The sequence below is a fragment of the Camelus dromedarius genome, chromosome 12, assembly GCF_036321535.1.
Source record: "Camelus dromedarius isolate mCamDro1 chromosome 12, mCamDro1.pat, whole genome shotgun sequence".
NCBI lineage: Eukaryota > Metazoa > Chordata > Mammalia > Artiodactyla > Camelidae > Camelus > Camelus dromedarius.
Window position 1 is genome coordinate 22,285,096 of NC_087447.1, and position 26,304 is coordinate 22,311,399.

Here is a 26,304-nt window from a genome sequence, read left to right on the forward strand (position 1 = left end):
CCCTCTGAAACACTAGGACGGCTCTCATTCTCCCCATTGTTCAGGTGAAGAAGACTGAGGCTTGGCCCCGTCCTCTGAGAATCTAAATGACAACGCCCAGACCTTCACCGCTACCTGCTACTGAGTCTCAGGGTGCTGCTGCGGCCCTTGGAGGACGTGCCCCTGAGCCAGCCCGCTCTCTGAGGTTAGGGAATAGCACACGCGGCCTCCAGCAGGTGCCAGACAAGGCGCTGGGTCATCAGCCCCTCTCTTTGGGGAAGAATAGGGTACAAAACGCCAGGGAGCCACCAAGACAGAAGGATCTACGCCAGGCGTTGGCAGAGGTCCTCTCTGAAGCATGGGTACCTGGATGCTCCAAGCCGCGTGTTTCAATAATGTTCCCACATTTTTACAATAACCATGTATTACTTTTATGATCACAGAAATCAATAACTGTAAAGCAGAAGCAGCGGAAGAGTTCAAAGCAGCACAGACCCCATTAAAGAACCATCCTTTAAAAAGATGCCCTTGAAGACAATTCATTTCTCTCCCGCTGCTGTTAAAAGCAAGCACTCTAGGTGGGCAGTTGCAAAACCCAGGTTGTGGCCTGAATCCTACAACCAGCCTGGCAGGAGACTGGGCCAGACTGTTTGGTGAGCATTTACTATGTGCAGATCCAGGAAGAGGAAAGAACTAGAACAAAGGCTGCGTCCAGGACGTGGAGGAAGGCGAGGGCCTGGGGGATAGACGTGCATGGTGGACACACGCAGCATCTCTGGAGAAAAGGAGAATTTGTTTGATGATTTCCATAGTTCCCAGCCCAGTAGAAGGAGCGAGCAAGGTGTCTCAGATGGGTGCCTGGACGGTCCATCTCTCTCACACCGTTAGTCCAGCAGCCCAAAGTCCCTGGAGGCTCAACAAGCAGCCAACTGACAAGAGAGGCCACTTGGGCTGCTGATGAGAACTGGAGCCCGAGTGAGGGCGGCCAGCCTGGAGGAGGGGGTCCCCATGACAGCTGCCCCTTCTTTCAACAAATACACCTTGAGCTTTGTGCAAGATGCTGTGCTCGCTGCTGAGAGCAAGAGAAACACAAATCTGACGTGGGACCTGCCCAAGGGCTGGAGGGGTGTGTGTGTGTGTATGTGTGTGTGTCTGTGTGTGTGTGTAGACAACGGCATGTAGGGTCTTACGAGCAATCACTAACTGAGCACCTACTCGGTAACGCAGCAAAAAATGGGTTGCTTCACTGACACGATCTCCTCCTGATCATTTTGCAAAAAAGGAACCTGAAATTGAGATGCTAAATCATTCTACTATCATGGTTAGTGCTGAAAAGTGGGATTCAAGCCCCGGGCTGACAGCAGAGCCCCTGACCGCTGGGAGGCCTGAACACAAATCGTTAAAACGAGCTCAACGTGGCGAATGTCAGGGCTGCAGACAGAGCGCTCTGGGGATTCAGAGGAGGAGGAGTCGCGGAGAGAGGGCGCTCCAGGTGGGCCTGCCCCTTTGGGAGGGACTGACAGATCGAGCCCCCCACCGACCGTGCGCTCACTCCCTCCCTTGGAGAAGAGGGCTGTGCTGGGCCTGGGATGCAACGTGGGCCACGTGCAAGGGGGAGACCAAGAGACAATCAGGCTGCGACCACACCACAGGGCAAGGGCCAGGACATGGCTGGGGGGTCCGGAGAAAGAAGGGAAGGGGAGGCACGAACAGCTCCTCCTCTGGAGTGATGCCATGGGCCCAGAAAATAGCGGGGGGCAGCTCTGCCTGGGCCCTGCCCTGAAACAGGGCAGCTTCTTCCTCCACTGTGCTCAGCCTTCTGTGGCTCAGAGACGTTCAGTAACTTACTCCAGGTCACACAGCTGAAGCCCAGCGCTTGCGGTTTCCAGGGCCCGCCTGGCTGCCTCTGCCTCTCTCTTTAGGGCTGCCGATGACTGGAAGAGGCCTCCCACTCTCCCTTCTGCTTTCTGGGCAGAACGTTTTGGCTCCCAAGACTGGGTGCGGGCACAGCCAGGACCACAGGGGCCGCTGGGCTGCAAGAGTCCCCCGGGCAGACAGTGTTCCCTCGCGAAGCTCCCATTGGATGCCAGAGCCAACCCCCAGACAAGTATGCTGGCTACATCCCCAGTGAGGTCAGCCCCTTGGGGGCCCTTGGGAGGCCTTAAAACTGAGTATGAGGCCTAGAGCTGACAGTCTGCTCCCACACCCTTGCTGCCTGCTCTCTTTTCTTCTTCTCTTTTCAAAATTTGCATCAGGGAACGTGAGGCCCCGCCACTTTGAGAAGGAAATCTCCATTAAGGGACTGATTAAGTTGTGGATGCCCATCGCAAGGGTGCCCTTTGAGCAGGGAGAGGGGCTGGGCCGGGCCACCTCCTGCACCTACCTCCCAGCCTCCCCCTGCCTGTCACATGGGGTGGGGTGAGGGGAGCCTTATTTCTCCCTCCCTCACTCCCCAGGCGCCCTGCAGAGCCCCGGCATTCATCCCTGGCTCCGCTCCAGAGCAGCCCTGGCAGCTCCTTTCAAGCCCCCAGAGAGAAGCAAAGCCTGGGGGAGGCGAGCCTTTGTGGGGACTCAGTTCCCAGGCCTTTGATCTCTCAGGCTTGCCGGTGGAGTGATCCCCTAAGGCGGGCATTGTGACCCCTGCACCCCACGTCCACGGTGGGCATCCCTCTCCAGGCCCCGCACCCAAAAGCCATGAGGAGGAGAAGTTACTGTATCTTGGGGGAAAGGGCCCTCCCCCTGGAGGCACAATGGAGAGAGATGTGTGGGAGGCCAGGGCTTCTGTGGGGGAGAAACCCAGCGCTACCAGAGCCAAGGCAGCAGCTGGAAACCTGGGAAACTAGAAAGGTGGAACGTGGTCTGGCCTCTGACAAATCGCCCTTTTGTTTGTTTTTTAAGATTTCATTATCCTCCTCCGCACTCCCACACTCCCTCTGCCCTAGAAAAGTGACAGCTTTGGAGGGGAGGACACACATGTATGCACACACACTCCATCATGGACTTGAAATCATCTTTTCTCTCTGAAGCAAGCCTTGCACACCCATGGGGTGAGGCCTAACTCCTCAGACCCGTGGGCCTGGCCGGCAGGAAGAGGGCCTGTCCCCTGAGTCCTGGGACTGACATGCTTGGGCACGTGGGTCAGTGAGGAGCCCCTAGTAAACCACCTCTCTGGCTCTGGTCCCCTACCCCATGTGACACCAGGACAGTTCTTAACAGCGTTGTGTCTGAGGTCACAACAGCACAGCCCCCCACCGCCGCCCTAGGAGTCAGGCCAAGTGCTTGCTCGGAGCCCAGAAGGTGATGGACACTTCACAAGGGGTGGCTTTTGAGTGATGGTCCCAGCTTCTCTGGACCTCTCCACCCCAGTCAGGCCCGGAGGGGCCGCGGCAAAGCCCTCCCATGGGTCCAGGGGTTTCTCACATCCATTGTGTCTCCTCAGTCTTGACATGAGCTGGTTGTCACAGAGCTCCTCTCCCACAGGCAGGAGGAATGTTATTGCCTCCATTTGACTTGGCGGGGGCAGGGGGGAGACTGAGGCCCATAAAGTCCTCCCTTTATCTGGAAAGGGGTACCCTCAAGAAGGCAGGCACTATTGTGGCCATTTTAGCTTTTCGGCGTCCAGAGGCTTGGGATGACATGTCGGCCTTGGACCCCTCTTGGGGGTTAAGGTGCGATAGAGAAGGACCAGCCCCTCTGCTGTCCTCAGCAAAATCACAGTCACCGCCTAGGAGTTGACAGGGGCAGGTGGGGGAGGGGGAGGAGTGTGGGACAGCCGGTAAAGTGCGAACAACTCGGGGCTTTAAGGCCTGGCTCCCATAGCCAAGCGACTCTAGGTGGGCATCTGCCTCACCTGTGAGTGGGAACATGGTACCCGGCCCACCCTGCACAGTGCCCAGGACAGGGTCCATATCTAGTGGCTTCCGCTGCCATCAGCCACTCTGCAACTCTATAGCTCCCTCAGTTCCTCAAACGTTACACCCTCCTGCTTCCTGCCCCTCCACCTCAAAAGTCCCTCCCAAAGATCCTTCCCTTTGCCTGGGACAGTCTTCCCTCCCCATTTACTCAGCTAACTTGTATTCATCCTCCAGGTCCCATTACAGATGTCACTTCCTCCAGGGAGTCTTCCCTGATTTCCCAGTCCAGGTGCAGTCCCCCTGCCATGGACCCTGTACTTCCCCGCTCAGAGCACCTGTAAACTGATGAGTCATTGTCTATTGTTTGTGACGGCCTCACTGGACCACGCGTGCCAGGGGGCAGGAATGGGTCGGTTTTATCTCCGATGTACCTGCAGCACCTCACAAGGTGCCTGGGACAAGGTCTCAGTACTCATTTGCTGAAATAATTATGTAACTTTTTAAAAAATCAGAAGAGGGTCATTTCCTCTCCTCTCTGCCCCTACTGTGACAACGCCCGAGGTAAGGATTGTCTTAGTACAGGAATAAAACCTCAGGCCTTTTCTGTATAATTTGATGAAAGTATGTATCAGTCTTACTATAGCTGAAAAGTTGAAGGTAGCCCCTCTTAGAGTGAGTCCTCACTGAACAAACTTCAGAATCCACTCTCGTTCCCAGCTCCAGGCCCAGCGGATGGTGGCGTCCCTGCCAAGGCCTGGCTAACCTGCTGGCGTCCAGATATCTGCCTGGATCCCCCCGCCCCAAACTCGAGGGCCAGTCAGCCCAGCTGAAGCAGGAAGGTGGCACCCAGCTCACGGTCGGGGAGGGCAGGGGACTGTTTTCCTTCAGCTGTCATAGCTACGCCACCTTGTGTTAGCTCCCGCGGGGAGGGAGGGATGGAGAGAGGGTGGAGGACCTGGCAGGCAGCAGGCTGGGGCCAGCACCCTCTGATCTGTGTGGCGGCTGTGGTTAAGCTGGTGTCTCCAGAGAAACGCGAAGGAGCCCTGAAAACTGCGGCTGGCCCTGCCTTTTTCTGCAGCAGTGAGGCCCAGGGAGGGGCGGGCACCTCGCTGGAGTCTGCTCCTCTCCCCTTTCCTTTGAAGCTCAGACATGTCTTCATTCATGCAAGAAAGGGGGGAAAGGGACACAAATTCACTGAATCCCTTTCTCTGTGGGTGCTGGTCACCCTGGCCTCAGGTGCAGACATCACCCATCCGTCTCACAAGTATTTTTTGAGCGCCCACTGTATACCAGGCATGATTCCGGCTGCTGGAGATGGAACAACAAAGAGAAACTTCCTGCATTTGTGGGGCTGACATTTCAGAGGGTAACCGAGGGACATCTTTTATGATATTGTATAGCTGTTTCCCCATCTAGACCGTGGTCTCACTGAGAGAAGGAACACATTCAGTTCATCTCCAGATCCTCCAGGGTGACCAGTACACAGCCTGAATGTGAGCTCTACAGCCACTGCAAAAGGCCCCAGTCGGATTTGTCCCCCAGTCCGAGAGCCCCTGTCCTTGGTGTGAAAGCCCTGGCAGTACCGACAGAAGCCGAGCGGGGAGCCGGCAGCTCAGTCTCCAGCCATGCAAACAATGAGCTGGCTTCACATTTCGAGCTGCTGTCATAGGGAAATTCATCACACGTGGTTTTTCCACTCATGGGGATGGGGGGTGGGGTGCAGGAAGGTACAGTTTCTGGTATCAGAAACAGGAAAATTCACATCACAGGCACAGGAAAAGATCAAAGCCACTGATCAAAGATGCGGATCAGACAAGCACCACCACAGAGGTACATAGGTATCGGCCCCTGGGGAGGAATTGCCAAGCAGGGAGGTTACCACGACACAGGCCAGCGGGAGACGTGAACCATGAACAGGCAGAGGTGTGCACGACCCACGTGGGAAACAAAGGCACTTCATCGGGACCCAGTAAAACACGGCCGGTACCATTATCACCAAGGCTCCCGGCGAGCCATGCCCTTACCCAGCGTGTACGTGGGGCCTGAGACACCGCGGTCCTCGCTGACGCCCAGGAAAGGAGAAACCACCTGCTTCACCAGCTCCTCCAGCTGCAGATAACCTTCACTTGGGCCTGTGGGCTCATGAACGCTCTGGAAATAAACAATCAAGAGAGACAAAGGTCGGTCCAAGTCATCATGGCCAGCCGATCCTGACTGCCCTCCTGCTACATTCAAGTCAGTGACATGGAGGGCTGCACCCTTGTGGCCGGAACCAAGGAAACCCAGGCCTGAAGCCCCAGGAACCTGTCGGGAGCAGCAGTGATCAGAACCGTGCATGGAGAATACCATGGCCTCTCCGACGCAAGGGCAGTGGGACTGTCCCCACCCCAGTCCCGGGTTGAGGTCTGACCATCCCACCCTCACCATCCCAGTGACTCCTCCACACCTTTCACACAGCACATTATGTAAGCACTTTATACGTTTCAGAGCACAGAGGCCTCCCAAAACCCCAGAAGAGAGGCACCCTCATCATCCCCTTCCACGACACGGAAAGTAAGACCCCGAGAGCGTAAGTAACTTGCCCAGGAAAACACAGCTGGCAAGTGGCAAAACCCTGGGACTGGAACACAAGCTTTCTGGCTCCGAGCCCATCTTACAGTCCCTTGTTAATAGGCTAGAAAGGAAAGGGGGTCTGAATACGGAAAAGTCCAAAACAGTAGAAGAAAGGGAGCATTATTGTGGAACTAGACACACATTTAGCACCAAGATGAAGAGTCGGTTCAAAACCCCAGCATGACAAGAGTCCTCGGGGCTGAGAATGGCCAGGAAGTCACCAAGGTTTTCCAGAAAACCAGCAGATTCCAAAGGAATTTAGTTTCTCACGGCAAAGAACTGGAAGCTCTCATCCTCCTGCGTTGAGGGGATGCCAGGGAGCAGAGACAAGACTCCGCAGGGGGCTGTGCTCGGCCCAGCCGGTTGTCCCCTCAAATCCTCAAAACAGAATAGATTTTAAATCACCCCCACTTGAAAAGTGAAAACTCTCTCCTGCATTGCAGTTTTAGAGATGGGACCATGAAGTGGGAAGGGCCAGCCCAGCAGGTTGGAGACCCCTGGCCAAGGGTAAAGCTCCCAAAGAAACCGGCTCCATCACACTGAGACGGGAGGTGGCGGGGGCAGTGGGACGGAGGGGGCGGCTTCAGGAAACACCGTGGAGGCTGAGGATGGGGCTACGGTGCAGAAGACCTGGAGGTTAGGACTCGGAAAGTGTCAGAAGAGAAGAGATACAGAGAAAATGTGAGTGGGGCTGCCTGGCGCTTGAAGAGGGTGATGACGGGGAGACGGTTTGATGGTTTTTCATGCTCCCAGGTTTCCGATACAGCTCAGCAGGAGCTGATGCACTGGAAAGGCTTGCCGTGGAAATAAGGTGCTTTATTTAGGAGTCTGGGATTAATAGATCCACATTACTGTATAAAAAATAAACAACAAGGACCTAGTGTAGAGCACAGGGAACTATATTCAATATCTTGTAATAACCTATAAAGGAAAGGAATTGGAAAAGAATATATATATGTGTATGTATATGTATAGCTGAACTGCTTTGCTGTACACCTGAAACTAACATTGCAAATCAACTACCTGTCAGTAAAAAATGAAATTAAAAAAATAATGGTAAAATAATTTTTAAAAAATGCTTCACTTAGGAAGGTTCACACAAATTTGCCCAAAGGGAAGGGAATCCTCAAGGCTCTACAGGGAGCAGGGTGGTTACTCATGTTCCCAGGGACACACCCCCGGCTTCAAAAGCAGAGCAGTTTCAGCCCCAAAACCACCAGGGTTGGGTTTCAGAGCCGAGGAAACTTTCTCTGTCTCATTTTTTTATGCCTGGATATTTTCCATCTGACTACTCCTCTCAAGCCTTGCCCCGCCTACAATCCCTCAGTGCTAAACAGGAAGGGAGCCAGAGCGAGGAGCGAGGCGAGAGGTGGGAAGAAAATGGCCTATGAACACGTGATTCAGAGCTGACGGTCCTCTCCCAGGGTAGCTGCTAAGAACTGAGCTCGCACACCCGGTAGCCGGGATAGGCTGAGTGGGAAGGTAAAGAGAGCAAGAGCCCGGGAATGGGTGGCAAAAGCCAGCTCTCTTACAAATCATTATGTGACCTTGAGCCAGTTTGCCCACCTCTCTGAACCTCCATCTCATCTGTGAAACAGGAAAACAGGGACTGTTTCCTTGCCTGACTTCCCGGATGTTCGTCACGGCCACGGAGTTTCTCTGACTGTTCCGCCCTCTGCCAAGAGAAGGGACCCCAAGTGAGGGTCACCACCATGGGATCTGGGGCCAGAGACCTGGGGTCAGTTCTCCTCAGGCTCTTATTAACCAGGGCCATCGTTCACTGAACAAGTGTTTAATTAACACCTACTATATGCCAGAGACTGCACTGGGTGCCTTGACCTGTCGAAGTCATGGGCGCTGGGAGACAATGTTCCAAGCAGAGGAACAGTGAGTACAAAGATCAGCTGCAATTTGCAAATATTAGCCACCATATGTAAAAATAGATTAAAAAAACAAATTTCTTCTGTATAGCACAGGGAGCTATATTCAATATCTTGTAATAACCTTTAATGAAAAAGAATATGAAAACTACTATATGTATGTATATGCATGACTGGGACATTGTTCTATATGCCAGAAATTGATGCTTTGTAACGGACTATACATCAGTAGAAAAAAAAAAAGATCAGCTGCAGCAGAGAGAGGTGATGAAGGCCAGTGTGGCCGGAGGGCCGAGCAGCAGGAGTTGAGTTCCAGGTGAGGCTGGAGATGTGGGAGGGGCCAGAGGCCAGGGACAGACTTGGGCTGTCCTCCTGAGACCAGTGGGGACCACTGAGGAGTTTGAAGCTGCCCCATGGAGAGCCCACTGGTGGGGGCCAGGGCGATGCAGGAAGATTCTCGCAGGCAAGCAGCGGAACCTGTCTTTAGGGAATTCAGGGGGACGATGACAGCTTTTGTGAATGGTCATTGGGTGTCTAGCATGGGGCCTGGAATGTTGGGACGTGGTGAATGTGTTTCATGATCACAGAGTCAGGCCCCTCCTGGTCAACTGTCCACAGGGGAGAGCCTCACCTCAACTCTCCTTCCGATAAAACAAACCAAACCACAGCAACAACGAAGGATTCGCCTCCCATCCCCAGACTATAAATGAAAATGGGAGACTGGAAGACCGGCTCTCTTTTCCCAGTCTTCCTCTCTGAAGCCCAAAGAGATCCTTTTCCTTTTTAAATTTTTTTGGGGGGAGGTAATTAGATTGATTAATTAATTAATTCATTTAATGGAGGTACTGGGGATTGAACCCAGGATGTCATGCATGCAAAGCACACACTCTACCACTGAGCTCTACCCTCCCCACCACAAAGGGCTCTTTTCTAGACTCATTATTCAGGATCCAAGCTCTATTTTTTGTTTCTCAGACCTGAGCTCTGCACACATAATTTCTCTCCCCATTCCTTCTCCTTCCTTTCCATAAAAACACTTGACCTGACATTCCAGCCAGTTTACACCCCCTCTCGTCCTGCTAGGCAACTCCTCCTCCTCTCTGATTTCAGGAAAGGGGGAGAAGCCCAGAAGGACGGCTGAGCTAGGGAACCAGGAGAGAACGGCAGCTGGGGGCGGGGCGGGTGGGCAGGGAGAGATTGGAGGTCCCATGCCCGACATTCCACCCCTGCTGAGAGGGCAGCCGGGGGTCCTCACCAGCTTGCTCAAAGGTGAAACTGTCTTCCCTGAGGACAAGCTCAGAGCTGACGCTGCAGCATCTGAACTTGGTCCAGAGGTCAGAGAGGCTTAGCGGCCACGTTTTGGGAGTGTCCCTAGGCAAACAAGCCTTATTACTTGGAATTGTGCACCTTTATCCATGGATCTGGGCTCGCTGAGGCCATGTTTATCCTACTTGCTCCTTCCTACTCAAGGTCACAGCCGATTGGGCAAAGGGAGTCGTGTAGCACGAGCTGGACCGATCCAAGTCTTCCCCTGAGTGTACACAGTTTAGAATCTTACTACCTCGTGCTGAGGGACCTCAGGCAGGCACATAAACTTCCTGGGTCTCAGTTTCCTCGTCTATAAGATGGCAATGACAACAGGGCCCAACTCATGAGGTTTAGATTATTTGATTCAGAAAGCAACTCACTTTTAAATTCTGACATTGACCCGGGCCGGGCACGTAGCCAGGAACCGGAAAAAGTCAGCCCACCTTCCTAACGTTGATTTCAAATTGGGATTGAGAGACGCTAGGCGACCATCTGGGTCGTCCCCTGGTGGCAGTACACAAGCTGTGGGATTCCAGGTTTCATCACGTACAAAGCAAGGTACTGAATGCAACTGCAGAGAGAGGGGCGGGGGGAGGAAGGAACAGAAACCAAGCCCCAGAAGGACTAGGCAGGGCTGGGAGAGGCAGCGTCAGAGAGAAATCAAGTAGACCGGATACAAGTGGAGACCAGTCAGTGGAGAGAGGCTGGCAGCTTTGTGGCCCGACGCGGTCTTACTCGTGGCTGTAGCCCCTGAGGACCTTTCCCATGAGCTCCTGTTCTGGCTCAAGCTGGGCTGCAGTGGGATCTGGTTGCGACTTACAATGAGGCTCCTTGACTTGACAGGGGGCGGGAGAAGGATGTCCGCTCCCTGAAGGACAGGTGGCGCTTTTCTTGCTCCCCACCAACCACCCCACCACCACGGGGAACCCAGTAGCCAGCACAGCACCAGGGACCTGGACGGTGCTTGGTGGATGCACAGCAAAGGGACAAATGAGCTGGACCGTCAATGACAACACTACAGAAGACTAAACTGGACTCCGGTCACGTGGTCCCCTCCCCCTTGTCCCTCAGCGGCCTCTTCACTCTTCCTCACCTGCAGGACCAGCAACATCTGGATGATGGATGAGGGCGGCTGGGGCTGGGCCAGCAGCAGCAAGTCGTCCAGCTTCACCTTCAGCAGGACCAGGTCGCGGAAGCCCAGCAGGGAGATCTGGCGGATGGTCAGCTCCTGGCCCTGAGGAGGAGAGAAGAGGCAGGGTTGGAGGTGAGAGCTCACAGGATCCGCCATCAACCACACGGTGGCCAGGATGACAAATGAATGGGGCGAGGACAAGGTTCCAGGGAGGCTGTCAAAGATTCGAAGACTTGGCCCCTGTTCTTCAGAATGAAAGCCTTTATTTAAGGTAAGGTGTGACTCCCTAATTCAAAAAGATAAATGTACCCCAGTGCTCACAGCAGCATTAATGACAATAATCAAGACATGGAAGGGTCCATCAACAGATAAGTGAGTGGATAGAGAAGATATACATGGAATATTACTCAGCCATAAAAAAGATTGAAACTCTGCCATTTGCAACAACATGGATGGATCTAGAGGGTATTAAGCTAAGTGAAATAAGTCAGACAGAAAAGGGCACATGCTGTAGGTTATCACTTCCATGTGGAATCTAAAAAATAATACAAACAAATGAATATAACAAAACAGATATAGAGAACAGACTAGTGGTTACCTGTGGGCAGAGGGAAGGGTGCAGGAGCAACATAGGGGTAGGGGATTAAGAGATAAAAACTACTAAGTATAAAATGAATAAGCTACAAGGCCATATTGTACAGCACAGGGAACATAGCTGGTACTTTGTAATAACCTTAAATAGAGTACAACCTATGAACATACTGAATCACTATGTTGTACACCTGAAACTAACATAATATTGTAAAGTGATTATAATTCCATAAAAAAAAAAGATAAGGTGTGACTCAACCTGCCGAAATGACTCAAAGGTGATAGCAGCCTGGCAGAGCGGGGGCCACGCTGTGCTGTGAGTGGTCAGGAAGGAGGAAGAGAGGGGAAGGAGGGGAGAAACGAGAGAAAAGGCCAACAGCACCTCCCTACATCCAAGGCTGCCTCCTCAGCGTCACCTGTGAAATTCCCGAGCACCTATTGCACGCCCGGCAAAGAAGGAGACACGGCACCTGTTAGACTCGGACGCAAACGCAAGTAACTTAGGAAGAAACATCACTGGGAAAGTAGAGGAAAGGGATCTGTTCAGCCATGTAGGGTGGGGGCCGAGGATGAAAACAGTAACTAATCTTCATTAAGAGCCGACCCTTACTAAGCCGTGACCACGTGCCAGGCGTGATTCTAAACTTCCTGGGTGTAAGTAACACGTTTCATCCCCATGCCCATCCATGGAGACACACACTATGGCAAAACCCGCTCCACAGATGAAAAACCCTACAGCCCAGAGTGACAGGAATTGACCCAAGGTAGAGATGGATTTCAAACCGGCACTATTGGATTTTAAGGCTCCTAAAGTTTCCCAAAACAGAAAGGGGACAGGGGGCTCACTTCCCAGACTCTCCTTTGCACATGTATACACAGCACTCCCCAAATCCTGGCTGCTCTTGGTAGACATCAGCTATCATTAGGGTGTCCTCCCAAAGAGGTACCTCCCATGCCTCCAGCTGGCTAAGGTTTAAGGAAGTTCTGCATTTCCTGTAACTCCTTAGGGTTTTACAGCAACTCCAGAAAGGGTGGTTCTGCCATCCCCACATGCCCCCACCCTCTGGTCCTAGGAGACACATTCCACCCACGCCTTATAGGCTCCATTTAACACTCTTACCTGATGCCTGTCCCAACCATCTCCAACGGCAGTGGTCCCCCCACTCATCACTTTTCCAAGTTTTGATTTTTTTTAACACCACATCCCAGCACTCGGCACTGACTTCCTCTCTCATACCTATCTGTGCCCTCACTTCATCTCCAGGACACCTTTCCTGTACAGGATAGAAAAAGAAGGCAGAGTTCCACACCCCAGAGCACAGCGGGCACTCAAACACATCTGTCCAAAGAGGAAGCAGGTCTCACGCAGACACTTACGCAGGCAGTTGTGAGAAGGTCCTAGCTGGACTTGAGAGAGACCTCTGGGGATGTTACTATCAGGAGTGGGAACACCCAATTCAGGGGTTCTCACAGTAGGATGTCTGGGTCAGCAGGAGCACTTGGGGAGTTGTGGGGGAGGGGTGGACAGAGGCAATACCGGCTGTGGTCAGATCTGACCATTTTCCAACTGCATCACACTCAAAACTGTACAACTGAGCTCCTGCCTGGATCTGAGGCTAAGAGGGCCCCTCTTGGGCCTCCAATGATCGTACAGGGGCCATGCCCACCCAGATCCCTCACTCTGCATTCTAAACCCAGCTGGGTACCCGCACCTTGGAATTCCCCGCCCAAATGGTCTTAAGCGGGACCTGGGACTACACACCCTCTCCAGGAGGGCGGCCAAATAAAGCAGAGGATGTCCAGTTGAATTTGAATAGTTTTCTTAGTATAAGTGTGTCTTATACACATCTTGCATCCTTCATTGTAAACTTGATGTAACTCAGCATCCTGTATTTTGATTGGCTAAATCTGGCGGCCCTACCTCCCAGGTGTGTCTTCTCAAGACCCACTGCTGGCCAAGGAGTGGGCACTGCATGGAAGGGAGAAGTCTGCGGGCACAGGGGGTGAATCGTCCACAGAAACACTATAAATCCTCTCGCAGGGTGCAGGATGGAGCTGAAGTTGGGATGAAAAGAGCAGTGGGCTGCAGGCCTGAAGCTTCTCCTGGAATTGTTAGGGGCAGGACTGAAGTGGCAAATGGACTCGGTGGGCATAACTTCCCAATTGAAACACATTTGACATGTATTTAAAAGCATTCTGAATTCCTTTAAAATACGATTCAGAGCAAAAAAAAAAAAAAAAAAAGGACATGGGCCCTTACGTGTGGTACAAGGTACCTTTGTGAATGGCTGTGTTATTGCTGTGCCCCGTGCCTGCACGTCAACAAACCTGGTTACTGTGAAGCCTCCACCTCAGGGGAGGAAGGGGGCAGTGAGCTCCTGGCAGTGGAAGCAGATGACAGAGATGTATGTTTTGGAGAAGAATATCTACTGGTCAATCTGCCTCAGGGGGTGTCCATTCTGGCCCGGCACTGGCCAGTCTTGCCGCAGGAGGGTAGACGGAAACCAACACACGTGGTGGGATGAGCTAAGGTCGCAGGAGAAGGATCATAAGAAGTGCTATTTACTCAATTTCGCACTTTGCAACAGAAGAAATGGAGCTGTGCTCAGAGAGGTGAAGTGAGTTTGCCCAAACCCAGCTACTGAGTCTGAGTCTAGCGTTCTTTTGGCTACATCTCGTCTTCAAGAAAGAAAAGGGCAAGAAAAAGTCTCCTTTCCCCATCTTCCCTACTTCTGAGGAGTAAGAAGAAACAAGCCACTCCAAGAATACACAGACATACTCAAAACCAAGAGGGTGGACAAGCGCCCACGAATTACTAGTTACGCAGGCACTGTTCCTTGCTTGAGGTTATATGTTAAATATAGAACAGAGAGCCCTGCAAAGATGTCCGAGGTCCTCGGCCCAGTCTCCTGGCTCTTTCCCATTCATTGGCAGGTCCCAGACCGGCAAGAGGTCATTCCCCAGTGAGACTGACCTGAACCGGATAGAATATTGCCTGCAGGGTGGGGAGAGTCTCAGTGAAGAAGTGGTCCCAGACTTCAGCCAGAACCTCAATGCGATTTTCACCTACACAAGGGCGAGAAGATGGGAGGGGAGAAAGAAAGAAAAGAACTTGGTCATTACTTGCAGGAGACCCCAGGAGACAGTTCCATGTCCAGTGGAGCTTGGGGGTGGTTGGCGGCAGGGGGAAGTTCATTACCTACATTTGATCTGTAAGGTGCTACCGCAGTAAACGTGGGATTGGATGGGAAGGCTCAACTGAAAATATGCAAATAGGCCTTCTCTCCTTTAATTCAGAAAAGGGAGCTGAATTTTGAGACGCACATAACTGCTATCATCACGAGATGGTTACAACACTATCAGGCACTGTGCAAGACCATCTATTTGTAAGATATCTCACGAGTAGACTCTATTACCCCACTTTACAGCTTGGACAGGCCAGCTATCCGGGCTCAGAGTCACACAGCTAGAAGGCAGAGCTGGGATTCCAGAAACCATGCTCCTGACCAATGTAATCCAGGAAGACCATATGCACAGTTATATATTATTCTGTTTTTGTAATCCCAAGAGACTGGCTTTTTAGTCTAGATTTGAGCTGTCAGTTGAGGGAGATAAAAAGAGGGCTTAGAAACTGTCACTTCCACCCACGGCTTTGCAGTAACCGGCAGGGCAACAGTCTCTGAATAGTCTCTGCAAAGCACAAGACCCACCCCCAGACACTGCTTACCCAGGCCCTGGCCAAGGGCCACCCCCAGGGTAGATGGACACGGGCCACCCAACGCCACCGGAAGGCTGTGCGAGGAACTCTGCACCTGCAGAAAAGGCAGGCACTGGCAGAGGGGAGCCTGCGCAGGGGCTGCCGTTTAATGACCTAGATAACAGAGATGCCTGGGCACTGTCTCTGCTCAGCTGAGGCTGGGAAACTGGGTCAGCCAAGATTAGACACTGAGATGCGTCTGGTAAAATGTTGCCAGTTCCAATAAACAGGTCTTGATTAATTTAGCATCGCCCATCTATTGACTTAATGGACAACAAAAGCAGTGCCTGGGAAAGAGAACAGAACAAGGCATGACGAGTAGCCAGCAGGGCCAAAGACGTGCAGATTTTGAAAGGTCAGAGTGAAATACACTGGGGGAAAATGCAAAGCCACAGCACCCTCTACTTTCCCCTGCCAAGCGCCAATTACACTCTGTTGGAGTCGCTCATTTACTTCTGTCTCCTCCACTAGAATGGGAGTTGAGGGCACCAGCCCTGTCTGTCCTGCTCACCATTCTATTTTAGCACATAGTGTGGTGCCTAGTGCATCGGTAAATCAATATTTGGAAATCTTTGAATGAATGAATGGCAAGTATCAAATGTACTGTTTTTGCAGATACAAGCACTGGTGAGTGGAAGGAGGTTACCTATCAACCGAAATATGAGGCTGGACAGAGTAGGACTTAATAATTAGCTTCAGAATTTCCCTTTGCTCTTAGATAAAGAAAACCTCCACAACCTGGGCAACCTGGTGGGAGTCTGTTTCCTTCTTCTGTGTTTTCATCCTCTTCTGTCTTCCCCTCAGCCATTGGGTCCTAACTCTGTGAATTTATTTCAGCCCCTCACACTCACCATGATCCTTCATGCCACAGGGCCTTTGCACATGCCAGTCCCTTTGCCTAGATTGTTCTCTCCCTCCTCTCTTTGCCTAACCTACATTTGTTTATCTCTCTAGGTTCAACTCCAGCCTCAATTCCACAGGTGAGTCTCCATCACTGGTCAAATCCCCCTACTATGGATTGTATTCTTTGTACTTGCCCCGGTAGCAGTTTTATATTTGATGGTGGCTTGATTAGTATCTGTCCCCCCCCACCGGGTTGTAAGCTCCACGAGGGCCTGTAGTCCTACGAAGTTTTTGTTCACCACTGTGTCCCCAGCACTAAGCAAAGTATCTGGTAAACAGCAGCTCATCAATAAATGTGTGAATCAATCACCATCCTCGTCTCAAATGTAGGCTATGCTCGTTCACCGCAAAGAGGAGTCGGGAAGTCAGGAGGACCATGTGAAACGTTAGGTCATCCTGGTACCTAAAACCAACGTGGACTCCAACTCCTGGTTAATGTATCTCAAAGGAGAAAAGGCTATTCCAGCTCATATATTGATGGCCTTTATCCTAAGCTTTCCATTACAAAGACCAGCAGAGGCCCTCCTGACCGAAAGAAAGGGAAGGAGAGTCCTGTTGGTCACTGCTGGTGCCTACCTACTCCCCTTCCCCGCCAGGATGGAACACCCATTGGCACATGAGGTAATCCTCCAACCCGGCAGCAGGAAGGTGCCTCTCCGGGGAACCTGCGTCTAATTGCTGGCTGCAAACTTCAGAGAGTGATGGGGGTTTTAGAAAGTGTTCAGAGAAGAACATCAGAGACACAGGCTAACAAAACAGAGTAGCCCTGGGAAGAAAGGGTTAAAGGAAGGAGATGACTTCACCTCCAGGAACAGCCCACAAGTCAAGGACTTAGCTCCCTGCAAAGATGAAAGGGGTTTGGATGGAAGGTTCTAGAGGACTGCCTATAAAAATGATCCTCTAATTGCCATGGAAGTTTAGATCACCAGAGGTATACAGAAGAGGTACGAGAAGCTTCTTTAAAGCCATGGGCACTAAAGTTCTGGAAAAGATTACTGAATGTAACCAGGCATGTTCTGTCCACGAAAGAGCAACACGTGGGTGAGAGCTGCCTCTGCCCCACTGCGGACCGCAGGCAGGGCAGACGTGCACACACTACTCGGTCAGTAAAGTCTGATCAGTGATACGATGGATCCTATCCGTTGTTTCCAAACTCTATTTTATAGCAAGAGAATCCTTTGAATCCAAACAAAATCTTTCTTGGAGTTATCACACATAAATTAAAAAGTGGAGATGTTCTGGTTGAAGTTGTGAAAACCCTACAGATTCCCTACCTGCCCCCTTCACTGTGCAAAAAGGACCCTGACACCTGGACCCCAACACCTGGACCCCAGGACGGCAAGCGACCCAGAGAGAACACCTTGGGGCCGAAGCACAGAACCTTGGATGCCCTGCATTTAGCCCATCAGCTCCGTGCCCAGGTTTTCACTCTGAGTGTAGCTACACTGGGTGTCACTTGGGCAAGAGACATTCAACTTTCCCTTTTAAGGGTCTTTGAATCTCTGGGTTTGCTCAGTGTCTCTTTCATAACGCTGGTTTCCCACATTTCCAGGAGCATGGAATAACTCCCCAAGGGATTTACAAATAATGTGGGCAGAGACCAGGCAGCCACCTTCCACCCTGTGTACTCGCCTCACTCCTAAATGCAAAAAAGGCCATGAAGCCCTCCTCAAAGCAGGTCATTCAGAAACAAGACCTTGGGTTTGTGGGTATTTCTAAGGTTGAATGAGTGTCAACGTAGTTGTGTTTGAGGGACACAGGGCTGCAGATTCAGTTAACTCTCAAATACACAGAGGTCAATTTCGAACCTCTCTTTTTCCAAAGTTTTGGTGAGCACTTCCTGTGGTACCTTCCAGTGTCAGTTTCTCATTTTTCTTCCCGCTTTGTCTTTCTAGGAGACACTTCCCTGGATGCCAGTGTCTTTCCCAGGGAAGGGGGAGAAAAAAGGGATGACCTACTGCCTGATAAGTCTGAATCTAAAAGTAAACTTGACCTACAGATAGAGGCCTCTCAGCTAGAGTAGGAAGAAAGGAAGGCACAGTTTGCACACCTACCACGTGCCAGGTCTGAAACTAGGCTGGTTATGCTCTGTATGCTCCCTACAACCCCTAGTCCCATTTCATCATTTAAAAGTTATTAAAGGAAAAACCCCAAGGCTCACAGAAACCATAGTCTTGCCAAAAGTCACCCAAGAAGCAGATGACAAGCTAAGATCGGGATCCGTGTTTGTGGAGTCACGTGGTTGGCCAGTCTCGCCTTCGCCCCCATCTCCCACCTTCGTTCAGTAACTTTCTAGCCTGTCAGTCAGATTCTAAAATCCTCCAAGGCTGGGAAATTTTTCTTTGCTTATTGAATCACATCCCACAGAGTGGGCGCCTGCCCAGACTCCTGTCCCTCTAATGGGTAGACCTCCTGGCACGTCTGACTTCAAGAAATCACACAAAGGCCAGCAGGAAAGAGCCTGGCTCAGACAGGATCTGCAGGATCATTTTTCCCTCCAGAGGAGAACCACCACCAAGCATCCCATGAAACCCCCCTTTAGTGGGGTCTCCAAAGAGGCCACCCCAACTCCCCCTCCTTCCCCCAAACACAGTCTGACTTGCACGGCCGGGAGTGGCTGGCTCAGACTGCAAGGCCGCCGCCCAGCTGGACGGGCAGCGGCTGGAGCCTCCCGCGCGGGGAGCCCGCCTCCCCTGGCCGGGAGCGTTCAGCTGTCCAAACCCCCAAGGCTGAGTCGGAGGCCCCACCGTGCCAGCGCTGCCTTGTACTTGCCTTCACACAGCTGAACCTTCTCCTCCACAAACAGCAGGCCTTTCGCGAGAAGCTGGTTCTGCCAAGAGAGAACAAAGGACACAAGAGTTGGGCTACTTCACCGCGTGGCAGACCCTCAGCTGCTTCCAATGGGCGAGGGCACGGGGTTCTAGGCACATGGGTGCCAGTCACGCCTCCACGCTGAAGATGTCTTTGGTCCTCTGGGAAGGCCAAGGCTTCCGGAGGAGTCACTGAGACATCCCACAGCAAAGGGAGGAGGCGAGAGCCAAACCCAACCACCATCCCATCCCTCCAGCCACAGGCTTGGCTGAGTTCTACGGATGGACGAGGGTGGACGCCCGATGTCCTTCAGGCCCTTCCTCTGAACTCAGAAAAGGGAGCATGGAGGCAGTGGGATATTATTTAGAAATAATAGATTTTTTTATAAAAATGAGAAATTTGGGGTTTCTCACACTAGCAGGAAAGAATGCCTGAGAAATTTTAAGCAGCAGTGAGCATGTGTCCACCACGAGCGTGTGAGTGGGAGAGTCAGGGAAAGAGAGGGTAAGCTTAAGTCCCTTTGCAACTGCAACTAACATACCGCTGAGCATTTTGCATCAATCAGAGGTTTATGTTCATCTCATCTAATTCCAACCCTCCCAATAATCCTACCAAGTTGATGTCATGACCCTGATTTTACTGATAGTCAGTAAAGAGACTTGCCTGCAGGAAAAAGAGCCAGTCTTCATGGCTCCAGACGCCATGTTCTCCCTACTCTGCTTTGCTGCCTTCCAGCAGGCCTTCCCAGACCCCTTCCTTCCCCCAAAAAGGCTACGGCTGGTCCCATATGACACGGGAAGCCTCCCTAAAGGTCACAGAATCTCAGAGAGCAAGGAGGCCTTGTCACTCACCTCACATCTTCAGATTATCAAAGGCCTATTTTCATGGGGTGGGGGATCCACAGGGGTGTTCGTCCTACCAGCCCCTAATGCATTTCTTAGTACTCTCCTTGATAAAGCCCTAAAACCCTGCTACAGTGATGCTGAGAGCTTACATGTCAGAGCGGAAAGAACCTGGACATCAGACAGGGGTTCAAGTCTCAGCTCAGCCACTTTCTAGCTGTGTGACCTTGGACTTCATCTCCTGGAGTCTTGAGTCCCTCATCTGCAACATGGCATGACACTAGCAATGCCATAAAGTTCTTGTAATAATTAATCATTATAAACACACACACACACACACACACACACACACACACTCACTAGGTATTTTATGTTCTCAGTCATCATCATATCCTGTCTGTGGTGCTCTTAGTCAAATTATCTTCACAAAGGGTGTGGGAGATAAAGATAGTGATGAATGGACCTACATCAAATACATTTAAGTATTGTATCAAAGATATTATTACATTTCTGTGACTAATACATATGAACCAAATTTTGTAGATCCTATTAAAATTCACAAGATATAATCTAATTTTTAAAAGCAACTGGCCACTAGTTAGTTTCAACATGGAATCCCAAATCAAAGTTAGAGTCATATCCTATAGGAGTGCCCGAACTCTGTTAAAGGACAAAAAAATATCCTTTCCCTTACCAGGAATCACAGCACAGACAGGTCATGAAGGTGAACTCGTCACTGTGTTCTCTGTCTCCCCGCCAAGCACAAGAACCCCAGCAGCAAGAAAGCCCCACGGCACCCAACAGAGACTAGCAAAATCAGGACAGCTGAGCTGGTCAGGGAAGGGTAGGGGGTTGTTTCCAGACGGCAGTCACCCCACCTGAATGTTTCTGAGCAAAAAAAAAACCCCATTTGGGGTAGACCCTGTGGCCTACGCCTGGGTCCCTGTCACTGGCCCAGATGAGAGTCTCAGGACGTCCCCTGGGCACTCTGTGCAAGGCCTTCTGAGGCACTGTTCTCTGTCACCAACTCTACTGCCAAGACAGATGCCCCGGCCTTCTTCCAGAACAGCCTCACAAACCCTCCTTGATTTCATGTTTCTGAGATGCACCTCCCAATGGAAGAGAGACTCCGTCCTGCGATGCAGTTTTCATAATCTACGTTTTAAGGGTGGGGGGAGGGGAACTAAGGCACCAAGAGAAATAAAATCCTGGTCCAGGTTACATACTGAGTTAATCACAGAAGATTAATTCAAACCCCATATCCTATGTGTTAGGATTTTCGGTCCTTCAGGGTGAAGGCCATTTATTTCAGTCCTTCTGGCTCTGAGAGGGCCTAGAACACAGTGGAAGTAATAAATATTCACTGAGTGTATATTCCCTGTTTTGGTGCTACAGACCACTTTCTGCTTTTAAGAAATCCAAGTGAAAGACAGAATATTTTTAAGAGGAGAGAAAATGATATAGAGTCCCTGAAACTCTCACGCTCTTAGGCATATGTTACATTCTGCTCTCACTTTACAAATGGCATTTTCTTCGTTTGATAAAAACGACTCTGTATCTGAAGAGATCAACTTTAAAAATTGGCCTGGGTTCTCCTTCCTCCTCTTTTCTAGGTCTTACTCCTTCAAGGAGACATTTGGGGCAAAAAAAAAAAAAAAAAAAAATTCTTTTTTCAAGGAAAAGAAGTTATCTGTGTACTATGGAGAAACGGAAAAGAAAACATTCTTTTTAAATTTCTCATGATACACAGCATGGAAATTCTGTAGCTTCAACCAAAATAAGAGGAACAAACTTGGGGTTAGAAGGGGCCATAAGAATCATCTAGTCATGCTCCCCTCTCCCTGGTCCTGTGGTCCAAATCAATTGGTCACACGCAGTTTCGATCATTTTTAGGTGGACCCATTCTCCGGGAAGCTCAAGCACCTTTCAAAAGCGTCTTGAAAATTCTTACACTCCTAGACATTTGAAGGTGCTGCTCTTATCTTTCAGTTGAATAAACTGCAGCTAGCATTATGGTCTCCGTCTTTTATTTGGCACGTGCAAGGTGAGTCAGGACCTTTGGGACCAGCCTGACCACAGCCCCACTTCTCTGGAGAACTGCCCACCATCTACTCAGCGGAGCTTTGCCCACCGGGCCTGCCCGAGCCCCTTGAACCCAGCCCACATCTTCAGCTTAGCTGATTGGCCTGGTCCCTGCCCTCCATCCGGCCTGAGTCCCAAACTGAGCCAACTACCTTCTCTCCTGGGAATCTGTAGTCACACAGGCCCCCTCTGCTCCAAAGGGCCCTGTAATCCTAAGAGCCTCATGCTCTGAAGGGCCTCATGCTTGGGAGTTAGTACTCCCCAGTGACAATCTGCACTTCTTAATATTCTGTGTTTTGCAAGTGAAGCCTGATAGGGCAGTTGAGCAATGCCCCAGGGCCTTGGTCTCAGCTCATCCCTGGTCCTGTCTCCTACAGCCTCTCCAGGAGGGGCTTTCGGTCTCCTGCTTCCCACCGCCTGCTGCCTCTTGACCACCCCGATCTACGCATACTGAGAGCAGGAAGGTTACAGTCTCTTAGGGGCCCTGTCTACGGTGGGTTGCAGCAACAGGTCCCCGGGAAGGGGAGTGGTCTTCCCCACCCTAGTGGGAGCCACGTTTTCATTGTGCACCAGGCCCTGCAAATTGCAAAGCCCACTCTGTCTGCTGGCCACTTCACCTAAGGACACGCCAGCTGGACACCCGTGGGACTTAAGGCTGCTGAGACCTAAAGGAAAAAGGAAAAAAAGAAAAGAAAACCAGCCTTGATTCAGACAGCTATCTTGCATTGTTTTGTCTTTTGAAGCATCTGTTCTCCCTGGCCCTCACCTGCTCGTGTTCCCAGCCCTTGACACATGCCTGACTCTAGAAGCTGCTGAGAAGATGTTTGCTCCAGGGCAGTGGTGATGCTGTGTGGGAACAGAGCTGGAAAAGATCCCAACTTTGCTCTGGTCCCACTCCCTGCCCCATGGCACCAGCCCCATCACCTCCCCAGTCCAAAGGCTTCAAGCCAAAAGACAGTTACATTAAGTAGCGGCCACCTGGGAAATGATTCGGGACTTGGAACTAGGCCTGTTGTTACTGAATGCTTCCCCCCCACAAAAGCTCGTAGACAAAGAATACACAGCACTCTAATGAAGCAACCGAGGATCCCAGAAGTGAAAAAAGAACTAACCTATCTGCTTTTATTAAGACATTGAAAAGTGGGCTGCCAATAGGAGAACAAGGCTCAGAGGAAAAATGCAAAAAAAACAAAAACAAAAACAAGGATGTCTGCAGAAGGACATCCAAAATAAACGCAGTCCTCAGCGGGCTGGAAAGATCGAGCTCATTCTAGGTAATCACAGAGGGGGCGAGAGGAGGTGGGGAGGGCAGAGGAGAGGGTGGGCGGCTGGAGCACAGAGCTTGGCAACAACGTGCATCTCCCATCAAGCAGGCTCCTCCCCAACCCGGCCAGAGGGACTCAGAAAAACAGGGAACCAACAAGCTAGTGGGCGGGGAGAATGGTGCTACTTCCATCTTCCCAGACGGAAGAACTTTCCATGCAAGGTAGGAATGCTGTAAATGCTCAAGGACCCCCTAGCTGCCCCCGTTGCTCCTAACGCTTTAGCAGTGAAGATGATAATGAGCAAAGGAAGGCTGACAGTAGAGGTACTGGTCTTTGCGCTGTGTCAGGCACTGTTTTACCCCTCTCGTTCATCAACTCACTATACCTTTGCCACAAACTTATCCTCTTTACACAGAGGAAGAAACTGAGGTTCAGAGAAGCAACTAATAAATGTGAGACCAGAATTTGCACCCAGGTTGGCCAAAATCCAGCCCAAGTCTTTCCCCCAGCCTATTTCTCGGGTTTACTTTAGCAATAACGATAAAGATGCTAAGATATGACTAGCTATCATTTGTTGACTGCCGACTATGTACAAAGAACTTTACACGTCACCTCATCTGGTAACTGCATCAACCTTTTGAAGTAAGTGCTATGACTGCAACTAGATTACCACTAAGACAGCTGAGGCTCAGAGAGGTTAAGTCACATGCCTGCAGCCACACAGCCAGTACCTGTTCTAGCAAGGATTGGAATCCAGACCTACCTGGCAGAAGGGTTTGGTGTTTTTAGGCATTGTGCTCACCTACCCTGTCAGCTGGAGAGGTTTTTTATGCTCTTGCCCACAAGGGGAAGTAGGCGAGATCCCTTCAGTTCACAGATACTGGGGGCAGCGGGCTTGGCAATTTCAGGCCATGTAACTAGATTCCAGCCAAGCTTCCATGCTGTCTTTCTGCTGCCCAATGCTGCTGCCAGCTCCCCAACCTCCACCTCTCCAAAGGTGCTATCCCATAGCCTTCCTCTCCATTATCCACACTTAATACCTGGCAAGGGGCACACCTGGCTCCCAGGTGGAGTCTCTTCCCAAATGAGACATTCTTTCCTACCCCCGAGGGGTCTGGGGGCATGTGACTCTGCCCACCGAGAACGCGTATTAAGCGACAGTTCCATTCCAGGCATGCATCTCCGGGGCAAAGGTTGCTGTGGTTGGTACCAAGCCAGGGATGGAACTCATGGGCCACCTCCATTTCTTTTCCCTTCTGTGACTCTGAAAGGGCAGCTGTCATCTCTAAGGATGTCTACATTTCCTGTGAACCTGGATGCCTTCCTAGATAATCAACAAAAAGTCTTACAAACACAGCTCACCCTCAGGCCCAGAGAGTTCTTAATAAGCCCATCCTGGGGTGGGGGCTGGGGTGTGGTGGGTGTAAGGAAACCAGAGAGAAAGCCCTAAATGGAGACTCAAAAAATTTTAAAACTTGGTACAAATGCTATTTCTTCATTTAGCACCATTTAGCTGGTAGTTAAAAGGGTGAATCTGACCTTTTTTAAAAGCTGTTTTACAAGGGAAAATAATCCCTTGTCTGTCTTGCTGGAAGTAAGAAAATAAAATTTAAATTTAAAAACATAGAAATTTCCTTCCTCTGAGGTTTTTCAGGGGACACCTACAGGACATTTTCAACATTTAAAGTACAAATGTTTTTCTTCTGGGGCCAAATGGCCTGGGTGTGATCTCTGCTCTACCTTTTTCTAGCTGTATGACCTTGGATAACAACCTCCCTTCTCCCAGGTCCAGTTGCAGTCTATGCAAAATGGGAATAACAAAATCTTCCTCATCAGCTGTCAGGAGGAATAAATGACTGAGTGCAGGAGAAAATGCTCTGAGCAGCTTTCAGACTTAAGCACACATGAGAATCATGGAGAACTTGCTAAACACAGACTGCTGGGCTGCAACCTCCCAGTTTATCTGCAGTTAGTTAGTCTGAGGTGGAGCCTGAGAATCTGCTTTTCCAGCACATCCTCAGGTGATGCTGAAGATGCAGGTCCGGGGACCACACTTTGAGAAGCACCGACTTAGAACAATGCCTGGCACATAAATGCTTGAAAATAGTTGCTGTTGTTACTATGACCATTGTTTTTTGGCCTCATAGCTCTGAAATAGCCTCCGAGAAAGTTGCCCCGTGGCTTTCCATGTCCAACAAACATTTCTCAGCCCTCCCACCTCAGTCTTTACTTCTCAAGAATTGCTGGTGTTTTCACGTATTTTTGCCCCACTGTTTCGTGTCTATCCCTGGCTTCCGCCCCTCCCCGCAGTGATACCCTGACCCCATCTCCTGCCATTGCCCGCCTGGTCTCCTGGAAGTCACCCAATTTCACCTACAATGGGTTCCTGAAAACACGTACTCCACAAGACACTCAGGTGACATTAGGAAAGCTTCTATTCCCGTGGAGCTAAGAAGGATTATAAACTCCCTAATTACACCTCATCTTTGGAGCTCATCTTCGAGTGATTTATTTGCGGCATTTTGTACCTAGATGTTCTTTCTTTAACAATTGAACGTGCAATAAACTCAGTCCAACGAGGCTGAAGCTTTGCAGTTTCAACATGCCCATGGATTTCCACCCTGATCTCAATTATATTAAGATCTATGGTTATCAATTTCAAGACTCATTTTTTTCCCATTATCTTCAGAAAATTTGAGTAAAGTACAATAAAAATATTCAAATTAATGCATGAAATTCGTGTAATTGCTGAGGAGATTAAGCCTGGAAAAGGGGCTGGAAGGAAAACGCTGGGTGGTGGGCAGCCCCACAGAAGGCAGCCTAAAACAGCTGGGGATCCTCCTGGGAGCCCCCAGACTAGCATCACCCCATCCTCTTCCTGCTCAGTGGCCAAGGGAAGCTTTAGGCCACCCCAATATCCACAGACTCCACAAGGCTTCTCTTCCAAGATCTGGCCAAATAAAAAATGCAACCTCTAATCGCATGCTCCTCTCCCCTATTCCTTATCTTCTCACTGGAGCCCAGCTCCTCTTGTTCAGAAACCCTTTATACACTGGCCCCAATTTTACCTTCAAAGCAGAGTACATGTGAATTGTCCCTTACTACCTCCTGTCCCGCTAATTACCTTTTTCCAATTTCGGGAATCCCACTTATTTTAGAAGCCTTCTCTGGCTGGCTTAAAAAAAAAAAAAAGAGGTGACACTTTTCTCCTTTATTCAGTTTGGGTTTGGAAAGTGCAGAAATAATTTCCCCCACTCTTTACTGGCTCTCCACCCAGCTTTCTGTGG

At 50.6% G+C, this 26,304-nt stretch overlaps 1 protein-coding gene across 11 annotated transcripts in view; it reads right to left on the reverse strand.

The window, feature by feature from the left end:
• The window catches only part of PRR5L (proline rich 5 like), a 131,246-nt gene that overhangs the window by 5,409 nt on the left and 99,533 nt on the right, over positions 1 to 26,304 (reverse strand). For 10 of the 11 annotated variants that reach the window (XM_031459787.2, XM_031459782.2, XM_031459783.2 and 7 more), the window contains 4 exons: positions 18,790 to 18,847; positions 14,332 to 14,423; positions 10,728 to 10,868; positions 5,858 to 5,984 (listed from right to left, as the gene is read on the reverse strand). In XM_031459787.2, the coding sequence (XP_031315647.2) occupies positions 5,858 to 5,984; positions 10,728 to 10,868; positions 14,332 to 14,423; positions 18,790 to 18,847 (418 nt within the window). The remainder of the gene's footprint in view (positions 1 to 5,857; positions 5,985 to 10,727; positions 10,869 to 14,331; positions 14,424 to 18,789; positions 18,848 to 26,304) is intronic. The other variant, XM_031459789.2, reaches the window with a different exon arrangement.